A 26,820-nucleotide genomic window follows, 5' to 3' on the forward strand; every position below is an offset into this window, starting at 1 on the left:
TGCAACACTAGCTTTGGATTTATTTGATCTGTTACACTTGAAAAATAAACTATTGAAGATAATTTACAGTTCTCTAAAGATGGTTGACATTGCTTGGCATTAGTCTCAAATAAATGGAATATTAAATAATGCCTTGTGTGCATCATATAGTTCTTGGTGTGTCAAGAACAACTTTCTATTAGATTCCTGATTGATCATAATGTAATAATCTTTATTTATTGCCATTGCCCATGAACTTTATATTCATCTCTCAACAGGAGAATCAGCTGGAATCAGCCAATGACAGCCACTGCATTTGCAACCATGGGTATTGGGGCCCAGCTTGCCAGAATGAGTGCATTGGGGGATCAGACAATCCTTGCTTTGGTAATGGCATCTGCAATTCAAACTCCGGACTGTGTCATTGTGAAGATTCTGTCGATCAAATGTCAGCTAACTGTACCTTGTGTTCAGAGGGAAGATTTGGAATAGATTGCTCCGTGGCATCAAGTAGCCTCATAGAAGATGTGAATGGGATGCGGTATGCAGCTGCATATGGCCCGGGGCACTTCACAACATTTGATGGATCGTCTTATACTTACCGGGGAGAGGGAGAGCATTACTTGATCAACAGTTCCATTGAGCTACAAGTTAGACTTGTGCCCTGTAGACAAGGGAAACCAGCAACTTGTATCAACGCAGTGGCATTCTCTGCAGGAAATGGAAGAATCGTTGCCATCCATGGTGGTTACACGGATAATGATGTCCAGTTCGTGACTTGGATTGATGGAGAAGAGCAAAGTATCGATTCGGACCTGCTTGGCAACGGCTTTTTGATCACCCGCCTTTCTTACGACCATTTCTTGATTTCCAAAGATGACTTCATGGACATCAGTGTATACATCAGAGGGCGCTATATCAGTGTATTTGTCAAAACCACTGGTGCTGCATGTAGCGAACTGCATGGACTCCTGAGTTCATGCAATGGAAATCCATATGATGACTTTGTCCTATCTAATGGAAACCACCTTTACTTAGACAGGATCAGTTCATATTCCTTGAGTCAAGACAGCATTCATCATATATTCGGACCCTCTTGGAAAGTTAGAGATTCTTCACTTCTGTCATCAATCTACCTGCATGGCAATTATCAACAAGTATACGATATTGAGGGTTCAGATGCTGGATATGCCATGTTTTTCGAGGATTCCTCCTTGAAATCAACCTCCCCTATCAATTCATTTACAGGACCTGATGTCACATTTGAACTGGATTTGAAGCTTGCTGAAGTGTCTCAAGAGTGCAAGGCTGTTTTCTCCTACTATCTGTCGGATACATCAGGACTGCTGTTGTGTGATGGTTATCTTACAATTTCAGTTGAAACCAGTCAAGTTGCTACTTTCAATATCAAGCTTGAGGTTGATACATGGTATCAGATCTCTATTCTTTGGCTTCAGTCTGTTAAAAGGCTTCAGGTGTATGCCATATCAGACTCCACTTTCCAATCTGATGTTTTTGTTGTTGATGGAAGCCTATCCAACTTCCTTGATCCCGGTGGAATCTTAGTGTTTGGTCAGTGGCAGCTGCCGTCAGGTTACTCCGGGCCATTTCTGTACAGAGGCTTCTCAGGTTGGCTCGATGAAATTAAGATCTGGAACTCTTACTATTTTGAGAATGATGTGAGATCACATTATGGTGTTACTGCTGATATGTCAGATTCTGCTCTATCTAGTTACTTTGTACTGAACGAAGGTCAAGGGTCAGTGATTAAGGATTCAAAGTCGATCATGACGTTAATGATACTTCCAGAAATATGGAATCCCCCAAGGTGGCAGTTCTCCTCTGCTACTGTACATAGATCCACTGTGGCAACATTAAGAAGTATTTATTATCCTTCTTGGTCTAATCAATTAGCCCATGACGAGGCAGCAGTCTTGTGCTCTAGGATAATAAGTGATACTCCTCTATCACCATTTAGTGTTTGTTCAGATCTAGAAATGGTAGAATACTATGCATATCTTTGTTCCGCAGATTCTGCACTACACGATACATCATCATATTCTATGGAAGTTATCCTTGCATACTCCCAACATTGCAGATCTATTCTCAACTTAATGCAGTCTCCTGAACAGTCATATTGCAATGACTTTCCAGGGAGACGCTTTCCTGATTGGACAGGTCCAGGATGCAATATTCCGTGTAAGTCTGGAGTTGGTCCTAGCTCCTGTTCCTGCTATAGTGGATATTGGGGTGAAGCATGTGAGCACAGCTGCCCAGGAGGTGATGGATCTCTTGCTTGTGGTGGTGTGGGTGTTTGTCTATCAGATAATGGTACGTGTGACTGCCCTCTATCCTTTGATTCATCCTCGGATTGTTCCTCATGCACTCCTGGGTGGTCTGGGCTGGATTGCTCTGTGACTACTGTCAATAGTACAAACATACTCCAGCCCGTCTGTGCAATGTTTGGCTTTGGGCATATAATAACCTTTGATGGACTTTCATTGTCACTAGATATTCCTGGTGAATACCAATTAGCCAGTGTTGGCGACATTGATGTCTATATCAGACACACACCATCTCCATGGTTTGACCTATCATGCAGCATAACCTCAGTTTGGTTGAAGCTCTCAGACACCAGCTTAACCTTTCAGGCTTCTTTTTCAGATGAAGGTTCTGTGAGGGTGTATTTGGATGATGATCTCTTAACTCCATCCGGAGACATGACACTTCCTTCTGGTCACATCCTCCTGATATCCTATGATGGCTATATAGTACATGATAACCAGACTACTGTGGCTATCATCAGTCATCTGACATATTTTGACATCCAGGTGACCACACGATTTGAGATTTGCAGGAACTCATCCAGACCCTTGATCAGTGGAAACTGTGACAGTGACCCATCCAATGACCTTCGCATCAGTAAGGATGAATTCATAGATCCAGTAGATATAACTTATGAGAAGGTAAATGGGCCTTGGGCAAAATACATCAGACTAGCTCCAGAAAGTTCAACCAAGTTTGTCTACCACCATCCTAATCGTATAGATGCACAAGATTTGACTCCAGGCGGTTATGGCTTATACTTCAATGACTCAAGCTGCATTAGCGATCAACTCCAGGATGATATTTTCAGTGTAGAAGAAGATATGACTATTGAACTCCTCTTCTTTCCTATTGGTTCTACCTCTGGTTGCTTATTTTCTTATCTCAATGGAAACTCTTTCTTTGCTTTAACTATCGATATAACTCTTCAAATCTATGTCTCTACTTCTTTGAACATTGACACAGGAATTATCATTCACCCAGATCATTGGAACTTTTTATCCTTTGTTTATCACAGAGAGAGTGGAGGATGTACAATTGTTTATGTAGGTAAGAACACTATAAGTGGATGGTCATTTATTGTAGGAAGGGGATACTTCTTTCCAGGAGGCAGTGTAGCAGTAGGTACCTGGCAAAGTTCAGATTATGAATATCCATATGAAACTGGATATCATGGTTACATAGATGAACTACGTATTTGGAAGAGAAATTTTGACATCACAACAACGTGGAGTAATACAAATCTTAACATTCAGGCTGGTATTCCTGGGCTTGTTGCTCTGTGGAAGTTTGATGAAGGAAATGGAGTAAAAGCAGTAGACATTGTAAGCCTCACCCAACTCCAGTTTTCAAGTGATAGAGGACCTTTCTTTGCTCTATGTGGTGCACCAATAGATTCAATTCCAAAATCATTTCACTACTTTGAAGTTTACGACAGATACCCAAGTTCAGAGTCAAGAAAAGAAGCATTGGACATTTGTACTGAGGTAGTTTTAGATAAATACTTGATTGATGGATGCAGTCAGTTGGGTAGATCTGTTTCTTTGTTTTTCCTGCAGAATTGTTTCTATGACTCCTCACATATGTCAGATAATCAACTTGCATATGTGAATGCTCGTATCTACTCAGCTTACTGTGGATCAGTTCTCGATCTGGAAGTGTCACCAAAGATGGAATTATGCGATAAAGCTCGTGGAAACCCAGATGTTTTCCTTGCGCTTGGATGCACTGATATTGGTTCTTGCAAGTTTGGGTATTTTGATGTTGCTACAGCAGAGTGTGTTTGCCTAGAAGGCTACTGGGGTTCATACTGTTCAAATATCTGTCCTGGTGGACATGAAAACCCATGTAACAGGAAAGGGTACTGTGATAAATACACAGGAGTCTGTCATTGTCCATTGACATGGTCATCAGAGAGTAACTGTACAAAATGTGAAAGTGCATGGTCTGGGGAAAACTGTGATGTTGCACTGCCTGTGCCAGATATTGAAACTAACAATAAAACCTGTGGTGTTTTTGGCCAGGGTCACATCTTGAACTTTGATGGTGCATATTTTGATTTTAAGGAGTTTGGGGAGTATGTGCTACTGTTTGACAAAGATTCTTCTTTCTCTATTCAAGCACGAATCATTCCTTGCTACAATTTTTCATCCTGTGTCTCGGCAGTAGCTGTGTCCAATAGCTCGCATACATTCATCATTCGATCAGGATATACATCTCAAAGCAAACCACTCTTCTGGTTTGCTGGAGAGCAGATAGAGCTGAATAATTTAGAAGAAACTGTTGGACATGTTGTTGTGAGACATATGTCGAATTTTGAATACCACCTGATAGCTCTTGACCAAACCTGGACAGCCCAGATACGTATCGTTGACCGTTATCTCAACATCTTAATAAATATGGCAAGAGAATGTACTGCATTATCAGGTATCTGTGGGTCTTGTGATAACAATGTAACAAACGACATCTTCCCAGTCCATGAAGGAAAGCTGCTCTGGCAGAATCGTGGAAGATCATTGTTTTCGCCCTTGTTTGAGTCAACTTCATATAATGAATTAGAAGTCAGTGTTGGAAGTGGTTATACTTTAACCTTTGATGACACATTCCTTCAGTCAGAAAATCTGGATCTTGATTTACAGGGGTCAGTTTCATTTGAGCTCTACTTTCGAACCAAAACTAACCATGGTGTTCTAATGTCCTTTGGAGCAAGACGTACCTTCTCCATGTACCTAGATACGACACTACAGATTATTGTTGGCACAGCTCATTTTGATACAAATGTAGTTCCTTTCATAGACTGGAACCATCTTGTTTTAGTAATTAAGCCTTCCGATCAACAAGATGTATTTTCACTAAGATTGGCATTGATTGATTCTGATGGTCTCACCAAAACTTGGGAAATAACCATTACTGAAAATATCTTTGTCTCAAGCTTCTATATTGTCTTTGGTCAATGGCTGCCAGGTGAGGATACTTACATTCCATCCCCTGTATCTCGTCCATTCCGTGGTTCCATTGACGAGTTTTACATCTGGAAGAAGGAGCTTTTGGTAACAGAGGTTCTTGCAAGATTGGGCAGTAGTGTACTTCCTGGCCCAGCAGACCTTGTGGCTCTCTGGAAGTTTGATGAAGGTCAAGGGAACACGGCAACAGATTTGGTTAACCAAAAACAGTTCATGATAAGGCAGTACTCATGGAATGTAAGAACGCCCATATGGCAGTTTTCATCAGCTCCTATCAGCTTGTACTCTCCAACATATATTTTGCATAATCCTTCTGAGTGGTTTCAGTCCTGTGTGGAATTGTTTGCGACGATCAGTTCCACTTGTCATTCCGTCTCAGATCAGATAGATGTTTATCTAGTTGCATGTGCAAGGGACTATGCTTTGTCCAATTCTGAGTATGCAAGACTTGGGGTACTCCTTTCGTATGCAGACGTATGCCATCTGAATTCAGAATCTACACTGAGTTGGCCTGCACAGGATCTTTGCAATTCCTTTGATGTTTATTTTCCTCTTTGGTATGGACCATCTTGTGAATCAAAGTGTTACTTCTCATTAGACACTGATTCACCAATATCAAACTGCACATGTTCTCCGGGAACTTGGGGAATTGAATGTGATTCATCCTGTGTAGGAGGTGTGGGGTCACATTGCAATGGCCATGGCACATGTTCTCCTGCTAGTGGATCTTGTCAATGTGAGTCTAACTGGATGGGCAGCAGTTGCGATGTGTGTAGTCAAGGATGGTTCGGAAGTGACTGTTCCCTAACCGCCAGTAGAACCCCTGACATACCTCTGTCAAGGTGCTCCATGTACATCAATGGACATATCACTATGTTTGATGGTTCTGTCTTTGAATTTTCAGATACCAGTGATATGGTTTTCTTCTCTTCCTCAGATATTGAGATTCAAATAAGGCAGATTCCTTGCAACGGTTTGCCATCATGCATCACAGCAGTATCATTTGCCACTGGCACAAGTCACATGCTTTTATCTGCTCCTCATTTGCAACAATCGGATCCAGTCATCTTGCTGAACAATGTCACACTGCCATTGGAAACTGAGCTATTTGTGGGATCTACTGGTTTTTCTCTTATCAGGGTTGCGGTTGGTCACTTTGAAATAAATGGACCAAATAACTTTAAGTTCAAGATATTAAGTCCCGGAGCTTACTTCAATTTAGAGGTTTTACAAACAAATTGCATCTTCTCTTCTGGACTTTGTGGTCCCTGTCAAGTAATGGCCACATCATGTGGTGATTCTCAAGCTCTGTGTGCAATCAATAATCTCGGCTTTGTTGCTTATGCATCACTCTACCCATTAAGCTTTTCATTATCACAACAATACGGTGCCAGCTATGTGAGATATGGACCTTCAAGTTTAATATATACACAGCTGTTGGCAGCATCTCAAGCTACCTATATCCCAGTCTTTGGGAGCCCTTCAGGTTATGCCTTACAGTTCTATGAAGACGGAATCATGAGTGATCCACTACCAAGTTTTTTCTCTGCTGGACGAACCACCACACTTCAATGGTATTGCAAATTCACAGATATTCCTGGGGGTACCTTGTTTTCTGCTTCAGAGAGCAAATCATTAGCGGTAACAGTAGGAGATGATGGTAACTTCTGGATTCATGCAGGATTCGAGTCCCAAACAACAGGCATCATTGCTCCACAGAATGACTGGTTATTTATCATGGTATCATACTCCTCAGATGATGGACAGATTGTCTTCTATTGCGTCAAGTCATCTGGTGCAGTGTATAAAGCTTCTTTGAACTTTTCTTTCAGGGTACAGCTTATTAGCCCTGGAGTTGTCCTTGGTATTGGGTCTTGGGTATTACCATCCACTGGTTCAGTGCCTTTGCCAAGAATGCAATTTCATGGAATGATTGACAACCTCATAATAACAAAAGACAGCTTTGTGACTTTGAATGAAGTACTGGTAGCCTGGAAACAGCAATTTTCCCCAGGTGACCCTTCTGTTGTTCTTTATTTGACCTTTGATAAGGGTACTGGTGCTAAATTCTATGATGCTGCATCTAGTATTCCATGGAATATTCCACAGAGTTTACATAGGAAACCATCCTGGGTTGTTAGTGATCTGCCGATCGTTCCCCAACCTGGGAGGGAGATTTTCACCCTCCAAGTTAGCTTCTCAGATGAAACCTTAGAAAAGGATGCCCTTGCAATATGTAGGGAACAAATTTATGATGGTCCTGTTGATCAGGCATGTGGAAGCTTAAGCGAATCAGCGCAATACCACTACCAAGCATGCTTGAGCATAATTGCCTCTTCAGGAAGGCTTCGACTCTCTCTGGATGCTACTCTGGATTTTTCAAGTGGTTGTCAAGAAGTGTTACATCTCCCTTCTTCACCTGCTCAACAGCTGTGCAATGCATTCACTGATACATTTTCTTGGCCATATGCTGGAAGTACCTGCAGTGAGCGATGTGTCTTTGGATACTTCACAGACCACTGCATATGTGACCGAGGCTACTACGGAGCTCAGTGTGATCAGACCTGCCCCGGAGGACCCAACAACCCCTGCAACGCTCATGGATCTTGCAATCCTGTGACAGGCCACTGCATGTGTGAACCCAACTGGGAGAGTGGAACTGACTGTACAACATGCTCAGAAGGTTATGTTGGAGAAGATTGCTCAATAGGCATAGTTCCCCAACCCCCTTCCACAACATCCATATCTGTTGTCTGGCCTGACACAATAACTACTTATGCAGGACTTCAGGTGCCATTGATGTCATTTGGTATCTTCATCATATCTGATGCTACTGCTCCAGGATTTCGTTTCTACTGTCATGTAAGTTTGAATTGAGGATTATTTTTAAGGTGACAATTCCTACTGATGTAGATTAGTGTTATAGGTTCCTTGCCCCACTTTGAATTATCTTATCCATGATGTTTGCCTACCATGACATTATTGTCCATAAGCAAAACTTGTATTCATCAATCTTCACAGATGTTAAATCATATGTTCATAGGAGCATGTAAAAGGGTTAGACTAGTATGCCTTGCATTGTAAGGGCCAATAAATGTTTGAAACATTTATTTTGGAAGCGCACATAATTTTTCTATAGTAATGTGATACTGTTAAGGTTGCACATTCCCATCAGTTTTACCTTAAATACCAGTTTACATGTATTATGAAACAATCTCAACTCCTTACAATAACTTGTGTAAATAATATGCATGTTAACAATTTTCTCTCAGTTTTATCATGAAGCAATTTATGGATTTCATGTGATGTACTTTTCTTTTTCTAGGTGAACCTTATTCCATCTCCTCAAGGATTTGTGATTCTTCTTATCACCTTCAGCCACAATGATGTGCGAATACGATTTCATCTCGATAGAAGAACACAGGAAGTGAATACAGTGGTAGGAGGTTTCCTCACACAGATTGATGATGTCATTACTAGAACCGATAGCCATGGCAATACTATCACCATCAATCATCCGTCACCGGATCACTATGAGGTTGAGTGTGCGACTGGTTTGACACTGATGGTGATGGTCTCAGATGGCACACTTGGTGCAGAGATCAAGTTATCTCGAGGCGCTTGCTGTTTGGGTGGACCATCATGGGGAGGACTTGCTGGTTTTTGCCATTGCAGCCACAGAATTATAAAACCCACACATTTCTTCAATGAAACCGACAGTAACTCAGACATCACAAAAAAAACCTTGGAATGGATGACAACAGATGATGTATCTTCAGGCAATGATTCATTTGAGTATGTGCTACCGGGGGGCTTTGCTGGATTTTCAATTAAGCTAAACAACTCATTAGTATATGTTGACTCAGTTGCAGCTTTCGTCAGCAATGCAATCACGATATCAATAAATGTGAAGTTCTGTGGCCCTGCTTGTGGAGGTGTCATCTTCGCATATGCTGGAGCATCCACCTTCCTCGTATCCGTTGAGACTTTTGTGACCCTCCATGTTGATGATATCCTGTACTCAACTGATCTTCAACCTGCCATTGGGAACTGGACTCAAGTCAGTTTGCTCTATGATAGGTCAAACCTCGTTCTTCAAGTATACCTCCATGACTTCTCAGGCTATGCAGCATGGCGAAGCATTCACCTTGATACAGATGTCTTTGAACCCCTTGGCAGTCTGGCTCTAGGAAACTGGTTTCCAGGTTCTTCATACCCAAATCTAGGCATCTTTCATGGAGATATTGATGAGTTTACCGTTTGGGACAGGTATTCTATTTTTTTTTTAATGTGTAATGTTCAAAGGAAGGTTTAACCTTAAAAAGTCTGGGCTACATGTATTTCGCTACCTAAGAAGACGGGGGGCTGATTCAGCCCCCCCCCCCCTTATAAATCTCGGCCATCGATCACATGATCGCAACAAAAATTGGTACTCGCGCTACCCATGGCATAATCTACAAAACAGTAAGATAAAATTCTGCAAAAAATCTCATTGCCTATTAATTATGCTAATTTATGCGCAAAATAAAAGTTTGCTCTAATTAACTAAATAATGCCCCTTTAAAAATGCTAAGTTCTGGTTCACAGACTTTATAGGGTTCTGATCAAATGTACTTGAAAAAAATTCAATATCCCATTTATGTTTCTAGTTCATAAAAATTGGACATAAGGGTAATAGAGTATCAATGAGCATCTTGCCTGAGTTTTGGGTCACTTGACCAAGGTCAAAGGTCATTTAGGGTCAACGAACTATGGTCATGTTGGGGGTAATTGTTGCATTGTCATCATAACTTTGAAAGTTTATAGATCTAATTCATAAAACCTGGTCATAAGAGCAGTCAAGTATCACTAAACACATTGTGCAAGTTTCAGATCTTACGACCAAGGTCAAAGGTCATATAGGGTAAACAAACTTTGGCCATGTTGGGAATATTTGTTGAATTGCTATCATAACCTTGAAAATTTATTGATGTAGTTCATAAAACTTAGACATAAAAGTAAGCAAGTATCATTGAACATCCTTGGTGAATTGTCAAATAACCAATGTCAAAGGTCAATGAAATTTGGCATGTTGGGGTTATTGTAGAATTGACATCATAACTTTGAATGTTAATGTAGCTAGTTCATGAAACAAGGACGAAAGGATAATCAGATATCACTTATTGTTTTGCATGAGTCTTTTGTCACATGATCAAGGTCTAAGGTCATTTAGGGTAAATGAATAGAGTGTTTTATTATCTTCATGAATGGTGTTTTTGCTTAAATAATTATTCAATATTCATTTTCATATTCAGCACAGCTGCTATATTGAATCGCATAATGCAGGCGAGACTGCCAGATGCGTTCCACTTGTTTTCAATATATATCTGTAGATATATATGTTTAAAGGAATTTGAGGGTATATTTTTATGCCTCCGCCCTTCATAGGTGTCCATCCCGTTTCCATTCTCACATTTTTAAAGAAAGTTTGAGATATCAACTTCAAGTATGTTCATCCATTCTGATTGAAAAATAACTGAATAGTTTTGTGGGTCATTAAAAGTAAAAAGTCCAATGTCATATATACTCGTAAATTTATTGTTCACATGACAACTTACAACCCTGGTCAAATATGGTTTTGTAAGTGAGGATGATCTGATTAGATTTTTGGGTCACATTGTCAGAAGACACCAAGGTAGGAATTTGACAATTAAAGAAGTAATATGTAGTACATTCTTCTTGTAATGACAGAGGCATAAATTCTTACTGCATATTATTGAGAATCCAATTGATTGAACTATGTGCATCAGCTTACAGAGCTATTCTGCAGAGCAGTATATTAAGTTATATTGCTAGCTTGTTTACAAATAAATCAATGAATGAATATTTTACCAATACTAAAATCCTTTGTTTATTGTCCTCATGCTTTATTTTATGCCTAGGTTTTTAGATGAAGCTGAACTTCGAGCCCTTCTGAGAGCAAGTCCTCTGTCTTGCACCCCAAACTTGGTAGCTCAATGGAGATTTGATTCTTTGAATGGTATGTGGAATTTCAAACTACTGACCATGAAATTTCTGTCTTATATGGGGGCATTGTGGCACATTGGATTAGTCTTAGGTCTTGGGTTCAAATCCCAGCCATGGTGTACTTTGTAATACCTATGGTGTAACTTGTAGCGCCCTGCAATTGCATTGTGCTGCAATCAACCCAGGTGAGGTGTTCCTTGCAGTATTTAATTCCTTGAGATTCTTGTGCGCTTTAAAACGCCGCTAGGCTATTGTCAGGGTAATAATATTTATGTCCTCTGAAGCACATAAAGATGTTATATCATATTGTGATGTGTTGTACAAGAACTATATGCATTGTTATTGTTTTGTTTTAGAAATGGGGATTTGTCAGAGTTATTGCATTTAATTTCCTTTTTTTTAGAATGTATGTTAATTGCAAGTACTTATATTTACACACTTTTCAGAATTGGCATTTTGATTGTGTTAATAGATCACAAGTTATAATGTTTAGTTGTTTATGCTCGCATTTCTTAATCCTACATTTCCTCTAGGCGACATGATATTGGACTCGGTGTCTGATGTACCAATGCACCTGTCATCCCCTGGCTACCAATCTCCTGAACTTGTGACCTCTGACCTGGAATTGGATGTCCCAGGATCAGGCATACCTCCAGGAGAAGATTCTGCGTTAAACCTGCAAGGGACAGTAGTCACTGATGGCAATGGATTTGATGTCATTGATCCATGTGGGCAGGAAACCTCCGTAGGATCTTGGATTGAGGTTTTCTGCTCTGATATCATCTATTCAGGACCTCTTGGACAGTAAGATTTTTTTTTGTGTGTTTTTTTTTATTTATGATATCTTTTCAGTTGAGATTTTTAATGCAAAATCAAGTAATGACCATTTATGTTTTGAAGCTTTAGAAATTCAGTAGTTTGCTGTTATTTCTGTATTTCTACATATTGATGATAAAATATAATGTTTATTCCTATTAACCACTATTAGTGTATCATTTTGATAATCAAACATAAAGCACATTTTTCTTTTTTCCTTTCAGGGAGTGCCAGCTTGGTCAGTCTGCCTCATTGGATGTCTATGTAGAATGCGTGAAGGCTCTTGAGAATACAAACAGCACTGAAGCAGCCCTACCAATCATCATCAGATATGCAGACTTCTGTCAGGCTACACTGTTATTATCTTTCTGGCCAGCTCAGACACTCTGCAACAGGTTTGGAGATGCTCCATTCCCATTGTGGATCGGGGATGACTGCGACATCCAGTGTGTCTATGGTAACAAGGATCTCAATGACCGTAACATCTGCCTCTGTGATGCAGGCCACTGGAATGTATCCTGTGATAAGGTTTGTCCTGGTGGATCCAACAATCCATGCAATGGTATAGGTGTGTGCAACAGGCTGACAGGACATTGTGACTGTCCAGTGAACTGGCAAGGAGCTCCAGATTGTTCTGTCTGTACTCCAGGATGGACTGGGGCTGGATGTGCTCTGTCTAAGATGCCCATCGGTCTTGGAGAGAGGATATCATCCATTGGCCTTTCTTTCATCACAACATATAATGGATTTACTTTCCAGTTTACCCACATTGGAGAGTATCAGCTTTTGGTAATAGGGCATCATCAATTTGGTCTTCAAGCCAAATTTGTTAATTGCTTTACACAAAAATCGTGCATGCAACACCTGGGCTTTTACTTTGGTGACAATGTCAATGGTTATGGGTCTGTAACAATAAGTGCTGGGGAGCATCCTAAAGACTTCATGTCTGTTAGATTAAATGGAAGATCATATGATCTGCATACCAATGTGACCTTTGGGAATGCTGGGTACGTCTTTAGGAGACTATCCTTGACTGAAATCTTGTGCACTGGTCCAGATGGATTGAGGTTAACTGTGAGGTCATCTGGTTTGTACATCACACTTCAAACAGAATTACCTGAAATCCTGTGTGCTGTATCTCAGGGTCTTCTAGCAGGTGGTTGCTGTAACTCAAGCTCCAACTCCACATCACCCTTTACCATCCCTATGCAACCTCTGAAATGTCCTGGCATCAGTGGTTTGGAAATAAACCCAGCACCTCTTAATGATTCTGACTATACCTATATCACTGATGATTCCATACCTGCATGTCAAGATGGACAGGGAACAAGGTCATCCAATTTCAATGACCTCCTACATGCCTGGTTAATCAACAACTGTGAGTCTGTCATCAGTTACCGTTCTTTGCTGATACAGCATCAACAGCAAATCGATTTCAATCTTCAGCTCAACCCTTCTGTCCTCTTCGTCAAGGAACTTATTTCCATTGCCCCTGTCAAATATGATGTCACTTTTGAGCTGTTTGTGAAACTTCTTGACCCTTATGGTGTAATCTTGTCGTTCTCACACTCCTCGACATTTTCCTTGTATGTCAATGGCACTCTTCATATCAACCTTGGGGGTATTGTTTACACAACTTCACTGAGGCTACAACTTCAAGCATGGTATAAGATTGTGGTAGTGTTCACTGCTTCAAGCAACAACCATGTCAACATCTATCTTGTGACTTCTACTCAAGATGTTTTCAGAGAAACGATTGATCTTCTTCATCACCCTGATTTCTTCAAGCAGGCTGGATACCTTGCACTTGGTTCTTGGCTTCCAAGCTCCAATGATGTAGGTGTTTCTTCTCTACCAGGTCTAAGGGGACATATTGATGATCTACGGATATGGAATAGGTATGTTATTATGTACATGGCTTTATAGAATTGATTATCTGTAAACAAACCTTACAGAGTTTGACCTGATGAATAAAACAGTTTTGATAAATCACATTCATAGGACATTACTCACACAGTTCCGTTGCCTGTTTCTTAAAAAGTAAAAATCACATGAAATTTTTATTTCCATGTGGTATACATGTAAATCATGCTTCATAATACTTAATCAAATACAATGTTAAACCCTTTGTTTTCTCTCTTTTTGTTGATATCCACTTGCGGACAGACTTTTCCCTCTGAAACTATGTTGTAAACCATTTAACATGTGATCGATAGACACAATTGCATACCAAATTGTATGTATTTGACTTGTAATATAGAATAATAAAATAATTGTAATACATGATAGAATGACACATGGTGTTCCGAAATATGTCACTGAGCATTGACTTTATACAGAGTATTAGTAACTTGTGTAAAGGCTACATGTAGCTTCATAAACTTTAGTAATTCTCATTGCTCCTTTTATTTCTTTCCATTTGTAGAGCTTTCACCCCTGGAGATGTGGCTACACTTTGGACTACCATAATTCCAGATGATGCTGAGTTCCTGACAGCATTCTGGCCTTTAGATGAAGGACAGGGAGATGTTGCTGTGGACATTGTTCAAGGCATTTGTTTTCATATGCCAGATGAACCATGGTCACCATCTGTGTGGGTCACTTCGGATATCATCAATCCCAGCCAATCTGTTCCATTACCAGATAGTCATTTGAATGCCAGTATTAATGTTTGTTCAAGACTTTTCTTTACTGATCCCTTGCATGGTGCATGCCAACCATTCCTTGGCCCAACCACAGCCTCGTACCATGATCTCTGTCTTCAAGCCGCCGATGATGCTGGAGAAGGAGGAGCATATAATGTTGCATTTGCATATGCTGATATCTGCCAAACGATTTTGAACCTGACCAGTTGGCCTGCCCAGCCACTCTGTAAAGAAGTTCCACACCTCAGAGCTGGTAGCCAATGCAAGGGTGATTGTGTTAATGGAGTAGAAGTCTCAGATGTTTGCTATTGCCATGAGGGTTTCTTTGGAAACCATTGTGAATTAGTTTGCCCCGGTGGCTTTGTAAAACCTTGTAGTAATCATGGAGTGTGTGATCCTCAAGGACAGTGCAGATGTGAACAAAACTGGCAAGGTTCTGTAGATTGTAGTACGTGTTCTGGCAATTGGGAAGGCATAGATTGTACACTAGTACATACATCTGTCCTGGTTGCTTCACAAGGTGGTCATCGAATCAATTACAATGCTTTGATAAGTGTCCATACCCAATATATAACATTTGATGGTCTGACTTTCTACTTTGGAGCAGTTGGAGAATTCTACCTTGTAAGAACTCAGAGTTTCCGGCTGCAAATACGCCAAGTCCCATGCTTCACTGAAGGTACATGTGTTGCAGCATTTGCAGTCTTCTCAGATGAAGAGCAGATTGTGTTCCATGCTCCTTACAATAGTGGAGACGTGCCAATTCTCTGGCTTAACCATAGAATTATTCACATAAGCCAAATTGAGACTATGATAACCCAGCATTGGTTGCTACATGAGTTGCAACAAGGAAAATACAAACTAACATTCCTAGAAGAAGGCTACTCTGTTGATATCCAAGTCATTAGAAGACATCTCCAACTAAGTATTTCATTACCACAACAAACCTGTCAAGATTCTGAAGGATTACTTGGGAACTGTAACGGTGATGTCAGTGATGATTTTCGTGGACCTTTGAATTCCACCACTCAACAGGACATTAATGGAGAGATAGCCGACAGTTGGCGTGTACCAATCAATGAAAGCTACTTTGTACACTCCTATGGCCCATACATTGAAATGCCTATACCATCGGGAGCTATCTACAGCCTTCGAGTTGACCACACTGGTGCTGTTACAACTCCAACAAATTTCACCATTAGAAATGCCACCTTGATTGAATCAATAACAATCAATTTCAGGATCAAGGTTCTCGCTGATGAAGGAGTTATAATTTCATTGAACTTTGGAAGAACAGTTACAATGTACCTTGTGGGTTCACATCTAAGAATATATGACAGCTTGCTCCACTATGATACAGCTATCGTACTTGCTGAGAATTTATGGATCCAAATCTATTTTGTTATCACAGCGAATGGTACCATTCGGTTATATGCCTTTACAGATACGGGTATCAGCAATTCATACACAACAAATATTGCATCCTTCCCTTCATTCATGGATGATTTCTACATATCCATTGGTCAGCACATCATACAGCCAACCGAGAATAATATTCTGTTGCTTTCTTCATTTGTGGGGGATATTGATGACTTGCGTTTGTGGTCCAGACAATTTCACCCAGCTCTCATTGACCAAGGAAGAACGGTGAACTTATTTGCCAATGTTGACCAAGAATTCCTTATTGGACTGTACCGATTTGATTTCAGTTCTTCTAGTCACATGGATGATGTTCAAAGAATCAATCTACTGAGTCCTCATGATCCCTGGCCAAGTCCTTGGACCATACCTTCTGACGCCAATGTTGACATCTCGATAGCGGATCCATTCGCAAGGACATTCAACAATAAAAGTCTTGCCGCTGACGCAGTGGATATATGTTCTTTCCTTGACCCTAATAGCAATGTCAGTACATGGGATCTGTGTTCAAACTCGACAGAAGCCTTCCAAGGCTTTTTCCATTTATCATGCCTAAGGACAGTTTCAACCTCAAGATCTACAGATGCTGCATTTGCACTGATGTCCTCTGTGTTAGATTATTGCGCAACTTTAAATGGAGAAAATGTCAGCTATGATGGATTATGTTTCATGTTAAGAAACAAAAGACTGCCCAACTGGTTGTTAGACCTGTGTGATGCATCATGTATATATGGAACACCTGATGCTGATGGAAAGTGTTCTTGTCACAGTGGCTTTTGGGGAGTCAGCTGTTCCTTTGATTGCCCAGGTGGTCACTCTCATCCCTGCAATGACAATGGACAGTGTCTACGTGAAGGAATATGTGAGTGTTTACCTAATTGGTCTGGTGATGAATGCAATCAATGCAACCATGGATGGTCTGGTGAGGATTGCTCTCTAGGAATTGCTCGTATTGGAAATAGTCTGGAAGTCAACACACAGAATGCATATTTCAGCATGCATGGCAGGATTGTAACCTTTGATGGAGCTTCCATCTTTCTTCGTAAAGGCTACACATACAACATCCTCTCTGGTATCCATTTGGATCATCAGTTCAAATTGAAATTGAGGCTGTCAGATTGTGTGAATGCTCATGGCTTCACATTATGCTATGATGCCATTTCTGTCAGCTATCACTTCCACACAATTACCATGAATGTCAACACCAATTTTCGTTTCGGAGTCGATGTCTGGATCAATCATCACCTGATTGCATTAGACCATATTACACAAATCACTGAGAACTTCATCATCACAAGACTTAATATCATTCAGTATGAGATCAGCCTATCATCAACAATTCGAATCATTGTGACTGTTCATGAGAAAGAGCTAGAGATACAAGTCATTGCACCAACAGAATACTGCATGATTGAAGGATTATCGGGACTTCTTTCTTCCTGCAACACCCCTGGTGAACTTTCAGATACATCATGTACTCTTTCTAGGAATGGCAGTACATCAAGCAACCAAAGTAGTAGTAACTGCTCTTTTAACGGCACACAGAGCAGCATTGATAACTATACATCTAGATTCATTGCACAAGAGATATACAATTCCGAATATGAGTCTCACCTAAACCTGCTACCAACTCAGGGTGCTGGCTACTTCCTCTTCTTCAAGGACAGTATTGTTGTTTCTGCAGAGATGTGGAATTTCCCAACAGAGCTTTTTACTCTTGAAATGTATGTTCTACCGCTAAGTGTTGATGGGGTTCTCCTGTCATATGGGACCAGTCAAGGGATATTTGCTTTACTTCTGTCCAACACCAGTCTCCAGGTATCTTATGGAACCGCCTTGTATGACCTTGACCTTTATGTTGAGCTAGACGTGTGGCAGCAGATCACTCTTGTTTGGCATCAAAGTACCTTAATCCTGGAAATATATCTCTTCGATCTACAAGGTTCGATTAGAGTTAATGCTATACAGTTCCAATCAGCCATTTTCCATCTTGGAGGACATCTTGCATTAGGGCAATGGTATGCCCATGTACCGTTTGATGCTCCAGCTCTACCAGCAGTTCCATTTGAAGGTGGCTTGGATGAAATCAGATTATGGACAAGGAGGACCAATCCATCTGTAGTTAGATCAAGCTGGAAGTTCAATGCTGATGTGAATACACCAGACCTTACAAACCTGTGGAAGATGAATTCTGGAGTTGGGGATACTATTGTAGATGTAATTGGAGACTACAACCTTAAGCCTGTGGATACCCATCTTGCATCATGGCAGATATCAGAGGATATCTACACCAGTAGAAATATTTTACCCTTTATCTTCCCTGTCTTCCGCACAGCCAATCTATCAGACCTGGCTCATACGCTTTGTCATCAAATATTTCTGCAAGGTCAGTTGTTTGAAAATTGTCAAGAACTTGATGACATTTTCTTCTCAAAATATCATACACAATGCTTATATGACATTTCTTTCCAATCTGATGTCAATGCTGCTATCCAGGCCACAATTGCCTTTGCAGATATATGTTTCCATGAACTGACCTTGACAAGTTGGCCAGCACAATACCTTTGTAATACCTTCCAAGATAGAGATTTCCCATACTGGATTGGAAGCGAGTGCGACATCCCATGCTTGTTTGGAAAAAGGAATGATACAAACAGTGATATCTGCGAATGTGAAGTTGGCTACTGGAAAGATGACTGCAGTAGTCCCTGTCCTGGTGGTATCATCAACCCGTGCTCAGGACATGGATTGTGTGATAAACAGACAGGTCATTGCTCCTGTGATATTCACTGGTTGGGAAAAGTCAGCGACATGGAATATTATCCATGCAATGAATGCTCTGAGGGGTGGATTGGCACTGATTGTTCTACAACCACTATTTACCACAACTTGACTGATACCAGAAATGAAGCAGTTGCCATCTTTTCGAGTGGTGCACATGTCACAATGTTCGATGGAGCAAGCTTACAGTTTGATATCCCTGGATTATTCAGTCTACTTTCTACAGCACGTTGCAGGATCAGCATATTTGTGAAACCATGTAATGGTAGGACAGCCTGCCGTGAACTTGCAGAAGTATACATCTCCAGTGGGGAACAGCAGTTGTCTGTAAGAACTCATGGCAGTTCACTCCTTGTGACACTGTACTTTCAAGAAGTATGGACAGAAATGAGTGTTGGATCACAGCAGACCATGAGATTCGGGATTGGAGTTGACTTCAAGGAAAGTGGATTCATTTCTATCACTGTGATTGATGGCCTCACCATTGACGTAACACTATACGCAAATATGATGTCAGTGGTCTTATACATTCCTGAGAACATTGAGACAGGACCTGATTCTCTTCTAGGATCCTGGGATTTTAACTGGCTCAATGATATCAATGTGGGCTATCCCTCTGCCGGAAATGATCTCGATTGGCTTCCTATCAATTCCACATATTTTCAGGAATCAGTCTATTCTCAGGAATACATCAACAGCTTCATTGCCAAGTTCTACAGGATCGCTGTTGATGAGGTGAATTTCCAGCATCCCATGGCAGCAGCATTCACGAGTGGCAGTTTCATGCTACGCTTCCAAAATGGAATGTTAACTTTCATCGATCTTCCTTTGCTGGTTCTCAATCAGTTCAGTCTTCAGTTTTGGATCCGTGTTCATGACACAACCAGAGCGCATCAAACAGTACTCACATGGCACTCAAGGAGTCTGGTTGTTCATCTGGAAAAAACAAACATAGTTGTAACTATTAACAATCGTGTCATCCGTACTACTCTATCTCTTTCAAGTGATGTCTGGTTCCACCTGGTAGTAACATGGAGAAACTATGATGGAAGATTGATTTTGTATTTGTACAACTCCAATATTGATCTAACTTCTACTTTCCTTGTGTTTGGTGTCTCAACTGCACAACATCTTGAACTGCCTCAAACTTTATCGATTGGACAATCCTCTAACGACCAAGGCACTTCACTTGGTGGAGACATTGATCAAATCATCCTTCAAAACAAACATATCAATGATGCCATTGCCAAGAAAATGAGGGATATCTACACAGATGAACTTTCAGAGGACATAGTGTTGGCAATTCCTCTTCAGGAAGGGATCGGTAATGAAACCATATCGAGAGGTCAGAATGGTTCTCAATTTGTTGGGCGTCTTGAAGGATTAACTGTACCACAATGGATGCCATCAGATGCACCCTTTTCTATATTACCTGACTATGCACCAGACTTCATACCTGAGGAATTTGAAAAAGAGTCATTCCAAATCTGTGAGATGATGTTCTTTGAGGGTCCACTCTACAGCAATTGCCGTGACCTTGAAAGCACACATCATTTCTACTACGAGTCCTGTCTCGAAGACATTGCAGCAACGGGTAATCTCAAAGCTGGCAACATATCGGCAAATATGTTTGCTATTCTCTGTAAAGAAGCTTTGAACATCCCAGAGGTTCAGCTGTGTGGGTTTTACAATTACTGTCGTTACGAATCTTCAAGCCTTCTATGGTGGTGGTGGATACTACTGCTCATTCTGCTCATTCTGCTCATCCTTATCACCATTGGTGTTTGTTTCTACCGGAAGTTTCAAAAAAATCATCCTGGAGGTCGATCAGATGGTACAGTGATGAGTGCCAAAGAGACGGACACGGATCAAGGCCCATGTCAAGGTGTATCCAGTTCATCAGGTTTTGTGTTTGGTGAACAAGCCAATGATGATTCCAGAAACATCAAGGACCTTCTAGTAAAAAATTCAGAAGCTAAGTATGATATAGAGATGAGTGCCATAAAGACCGACAAAGATGGAGATTTTGTCTTTGCTGGACCATCTTATGCTGATAGTCAACACACTGATGAATCTGAAGATGATTTCCTTCATTAACTGAATGATTTGTGTAAATGACTGGTTTTGAATTCATAGACATATCCGTGTATTCATGATGGCTACATTAATTTTGCAGTTTTTTTTAACTTATTCATTTTTCCCCAATTTTTCATTATTTCACTTGTATGCAATCATGCAATTACATTTTTTTACAATCTATGAAAACCATCTTTTGTATATTAAAATGATTGTAATAATTTTAATTTTGATAAGATACCTTTGTATCTGTCCTTGATTTTCTAACATTGAATGTAAATTTGTATTCCTTGATATATGTTTTCCTAATCTTTCAAAACTTATATGGTGGAGTTTTTTTCAGTTACATACATGTATATAACCAGGATTCGTCGTATTTCACAAATGTGTCTAATGTTTTCTTTATTTTTTGTTTGGGGGCTGTTTTTGTTTCTATACAGTTGGACATGTATGAATAATGAGATTGGTAGGATTTGAATTGTATTTTGTTTTCATTTTTCATTACATACTTTTTGTATATAACATACAATTTGAATAACTTTTCAGAAAGCTTGAGCAGATTGGATATTTCTATGTTATTTTCTTGAAATGTTCTTTTTTTTTAATGAAATTACAGTGCAAAATCCACTTTGGCAGACAAAAGGTGCCCCTCCACTTTCTTTGTCCAAGCCTGACATTCCGCCGCCTCAGCTTACATCTCGTAGGAGAATTAACAACAAAAAAATATTTTTAGAACTGTGAATCTAAACAAGAACGAGTTGATTAGATGTTATGTAATTTTCATTTATTTTCAGATGCCCTTATAAATTCTTTGGTTTGGAATTAGTGTGAACAAACTTTTTTTTTTAGTTTACAATTTCCTTAAACTTTCCCCCAATCATTTTGATGTAAAAAAAAAACCTCTTATGTGGTGATTTCTGAGTATAACAAGTTGAGAGATTCCCACTGATCTGTGTTGTATAGCTTTAGAGATATACAAAATCATTGAACAAAATCATAGCAGTCATGGTATTTCATTTCTACATGTATAACCAATTCATATGAATACATCTGTGACAACACACTTATGTTATTTTGTTAGCTGTTTGGAAGTTTTAAAGTGTGATATTTTAAATATGTTACATGAATGGGTTAATTAATGGCATGCCCTCTGGTAGCATGCCGCTTACTAAAAATGTGATCACCACTTGCTGATGAAAAGACCACACTTGAAAGAATAAGGTGTTTCCCCCACAGTGTGAAACACAATGTGAAATTACCTTCACACTGATGAATATGAACATTTTAAAATGTGACTCGCGTTTTAACATAGTCCACAGTATGAAGTTACATGTATATTCACACTGTTAAATATCAGCATTCTAACAGTGAATCATTTTCTCATATTCCACACTGTGAACACTGTGTGTTTCACATATTCCAAACTGTGAACACAGTGTGTGACCCTGTTCTTTCCAGCAGGTGTACACCACACACACATCACATAGGTGGAATAAACATGTGGCTGTTGTATACGTCAACAGCTATGGGGCCCGTTTGCAATCAAGCAAAACTTTAACAATCAAATGCAACATGATTCTTCAAACAATGAAACATGTGTATTGGGGACTTGCGCTTGATTTCTTGATTTGCTTTCAAAGGCAAGCATTTCTGAAACAGGCGCCTGGAGGCCCAAGGTCTTTAGGCATTCAGGATATAGAACACTGGTATGGTATCCCAGTATGGGGCATTATGTACTGGTCAGTACCATGTGATGGCTCGACCGTCTTGAATGTGCAATGTCTAAGGATTGAGATGAAGATATGCCACTGGCCCATATACTGAAGTCCAGTCTAACTTAGGCCATGGTCTAACTCTTTGTAAAATTATTGGAAGCCAAAAATATCAAAAATTATGTCTACATTCTATATTTTGTATGCTTACTGTGCTTTTTCTCCATGCTTTAGTGGTGAATAAGCTGCGTTAGCTATTATTTTAAGACAATTATGAGATGTTCACATGAAAAATGAGTTGGTAAATTCAACCTGTATTGTGAAAGATTTCTGTCACATTTACGATTTACGACCAGAGTGTAACATAACTCAGAGTTCAGAATATTTGCCTTAGAGTCCTTTTTAGTGGCCTGTTTCATGAACGTTTCGTAATTCCCGCCTGACGCCATTTCTATGGAAAGCCAAGCTAGACAATACACATAATGGACAAAATACAATGCATTGAATTTGCATGTAGAAGGCATATCACAGCAATTGTTGTCCAACTTGGCTTTCCATAAAGATTGTTTTGAGCTTGAGTTCTGACGTTTTCATGAGACAGGCCCCAGTCATCAAAATTGATCCTCTATCCCAGGCCTAAGTTTAAAAAAAAAACAAGCTATGAACTTCATTGACTTAAAATATATCCACATCAGCAATAGATATTGATCAGTCAAATTCTGGATTTAGATTAAAATCCTAAAGATTCCATTTTAAATCTGGAATTATTTGGATTCATATCGTAAAGATTTTAATCTAAATCCAGATTTTCAACTGTCATTATTTGCAGCAGAGATTTGGATTTATTTTCAACCCTTTCCAATCCCGCATACACTACAAAGTACTTCTATTCGCATACCAATGTTTTCCATCAGTTTGCTCCATTGTATCTCATTGAATTGTTAACACCATATAAACCTGACAGAATGCTACGTTCAAGTAAAAAGTCATTAGTACAGGTCCCACATACTGTGACAAAGTCATATGGGGAAAGATCATTTTTACATGCAGCTGCTATTTCATGGAATAATCTGCCAGAATATCTTAGAAATATACAACCATACGAAAAGTTTAGAAATAGCTTGAAAACACATTTATTCACCATTTTGTAAACAATTAATGTAAGAACCCAGTGCTCTCCACTCCTTCTGTAAAAAGTGCTTAGAGACATGCAACTTTGCTTATGTACTTTGCGCTATACAAAAACGTTTCATTATTATTATTATTATTGATGATTTGTGAATCCCTATGTTGCCTGCATAAAAACCTATTCATGGGCCTATCAATCATATAAACGGAATTGCCAGCAAACCAGCATCTCCTGTGTGAGAATACCTAGATAAGAAACTCCTTTGGTTTTGAGAGATAGACTTCCAGATTTTGTATAACTACCTGACGTTATTAGATAAAAATATTGCTTACGTTTTGCTGCACTTATTTCCCCCTTTTTAATATTTGGATGTGCCTGTAATCACAGAATAATCTTTCATGTAATTTTATGACGACTTTTACTTTTTGTGTGTGTGTGTTTGTTGATTGGGCGTATTTACTCAGATTCATATATACATGGTCCATATCATTGCTTTAAAGTTAGAAGTTAAAAAAATGAGGTGCAAAACTCATGTAACTTGCACCTCTCAGTATATGATTATGGTTTTCATTTATTTTGTATGTTTGAGTTATCTTTTCACGGATTAAGTAATCCAAATCGAGAGGGCTGAACTTCGGATCTTATCTTGGTAAATATTATAATCTCTACTCAAATTAATACCAATCAAATGAACATTACTATGTCACCAGTCATCCATCCTTTTCCCGTTAAACCGTATATTATGGAGCAGTTTCCAATAGCCTTTTCCTTTGTCTGTTTCTTGAAATTCAATGTTGATCTTTTATTGGATTGTATTTTTTAATGTTATATATTTGTTGTTTTAGTGTATGCCCTTTTGATTTATGTATTCATTCTTTGTAAATATTGATCTTTATCTCAGGGCCCTCAAGGACAGCAGTTTGATAACTGATGAGGCCACCCTGATTAAATAAAACTGAAAATAAAAATAAATAAATATTTAATTTTGTGAAATTATTCGGCATGGACATAATGAGAAACTCATCAGTTTTCTATTGATACCCTATTTGTGCCACCAATGACCGAATTATTTGATGTTGAAGACAACATGTGCAGATACCAATTTTTCCTAGTAATTTTTGGAATGAAGTGTTACTTGAGGCATTTCACTGAAATGATGAGTGATAGATTAATGTCTTATCATGGACCTGGTCTTATTCACCCACACCTTCAACATGTCTCCTCTCCTTTGAAATCAAAGCCGGAAGCGTGGAAGGATATCTTGGACAGCTCGTCTCACCAATGGCAAAGCCGGATCATTGTGCAAAGCATCCACCTCATATCGAATTCGGCCCTGCAAGTCATCAAGATCTTGGGGAGGAGTTGCGAAAACCTTATTTTTAAGTGTCCCCAAAGGAAATAATCACAGGGTGTGCTGTCAGGCGATCTAGTTGGCCGTTCAATGTCATGGTTGAGGGCAACAATTTAATGTCCAAAGCATTCTCTGAATCTATCAGGAATGATGTTGGAACGATGGGCAGGAGAGACGTCCTGAATCCACCAAAGATGCCTGCACACTCCTCACAACCGTCTCTCAAAATGTTGGTCCAAATGTGGTACGATCGCCTCGTTAATGATGTGCAAGTACATTCACTTATTTACACTCCTTTGGAAGAAATAGGGTCCAATCAAAAGATTTTTGCCAGCTCAGGCATCGATGAAAGTATTTACATCAGCCTTTGCCTTTCATCAAGTTTTCAAAAACTTGGAAAAAGTGGTCTCTGCATCTTTTGTCTTCAATATCAATTAATTCGGCCATGCGTAACGCAAATGGCACGAGGAGGGTATCAATGGAAAGTTGATGAATTTTTCTTTCATGTTCATGCACAATAATGTCACAAAATTAAACATGATTCGAATATCAGCCCTTTAAATTTTGATTACCTTTTTTCTGAAACGCACTGTATATTGATGAATAAGACTGCTCTTATTATCGAATTGATGAGTTCAGAAAAAAGCAAAATATCGTTCAGAATATCAATATTCACTCTGAATCCCTTAAGGTTGGTAATCAATCCTGAAAGATTAGAAGGAAATAAAAGATGAAAGAATTTGATAATTTCTACCCTTGAATCCTTGCTCTCTTTTGATACAAAAAAATTATACCCAAGTGCATAGTTACTATAACATATATAGTTTCTTTTTTATCAATTTCAATGGTTTTGAATGGTTTTCTGATTGGTACAGTGTAAAAAAAGTAAAGAATGTGTATGCAAAGTATTAATATGCTTTTACTTGCATGTTCTTTCTAATTTTCACATGTAAATTACAAAAATTAGCATATGTAAGCATGATTTGACAGTTTCCATTTGATGTATTAGTTGAATTTGAAAATTACATCTTCATTGTTCAGGTCTACCTTTCTAGAGTCCATGCATGTATTAAACTTTGTTTTCATTTGTTTCATTTGCACCCGATACCTCTGCATGAATCTTATTGCGGGAGATGTGCTGAGAAAATTTATATACATTGCAATCCATGAAAAAATGATGTACTGCTGATTTTTCTTCAAAATTTCATTTGAATTTGATAAGTATAGGATTGCTCATTCATGTATTAGTATTTACAGTAGCTTTAGATCACAGAAAACTTTAAATTTCTTTTCTCCTAAAAGGTGCATGTTTCTATCCCTACCTCCAAAAGTGTGCACATATGCGCAGAGCCCTGGGAACGATTTTATTTTGGCTGGGGTGCTGAAGTTAATTCAACAAGCAAAAAAAGGGGGTTTCACTACAAAATGAAGGTCGTTTTGGTCCCAAGAAATTTGACAACCAAAAAAAAAGGTTTCACTACAAAGGTCGTTTTGGTCCCAATAAAAATTTACATCAAAAAATGAATAAATAAAAGCTTTCACTACAAAATGAAGCTCGTTTGGGTCCCAAGAAATTTTACAAGCAAAAAAGGGGGGGTTCAGCAAAAAAATGTTGGTC

General features: G+C 39.3%; 1 protein-coding gene across 1 annotated transcript in view; it reads left to right on the top strand.

Moving 5' to 3' along the window:
* LOC135154217 (uncharacterized) overlaps positions 1-26,715 on the top strand; it is a 34,676-nt gene extending 7,961 nt beyond the window's left edge. Inside the window, exons 7-12 of the mRNA XM_064099581.1 lie at positions 258-8,129; positions 8,593-9,536; positions 11,189-11,286; positions 11,807-12,077; positions 12,314-13,987; positions 14,515-26,715. Of these exons, the coding sequence (XP_063955651.1) occupies positions 258-8,129; positions 8,593-9,536; positions 11,189-11,286; positions 11,807-12,077; positions 12,314-13,987; positions 14,515-21,031 (17,376 nt within the window). The 3' untranslated portion in view covers positions 21,032-26,715. The remainder of the gene's footprint in view (positions 1-257; positions 8,130-8,592; positions 9,537-11,188; positions 11,287-11,806; positions 12,078-12,313; positions 13,988-14,514) is intronic.
* Positions 26,716-26,820: the final 105 nt, after the last annotated feature.

The sequence above is a fragment of the Lytechinus pictus genome, chromosome 1 (genome assembly GCF_037042905.1).
Source record: "Lytechinus pictus isolate F3 Inbred chromosome 1, Lp3.0, whole genome shotgun sequence".
NCBI lineage: Eukaryota > Metazoa > Echinodermata > Echinoidea > Temnopleuroida > Toxopneustidae > Lytechinus > Lytechinus pictus.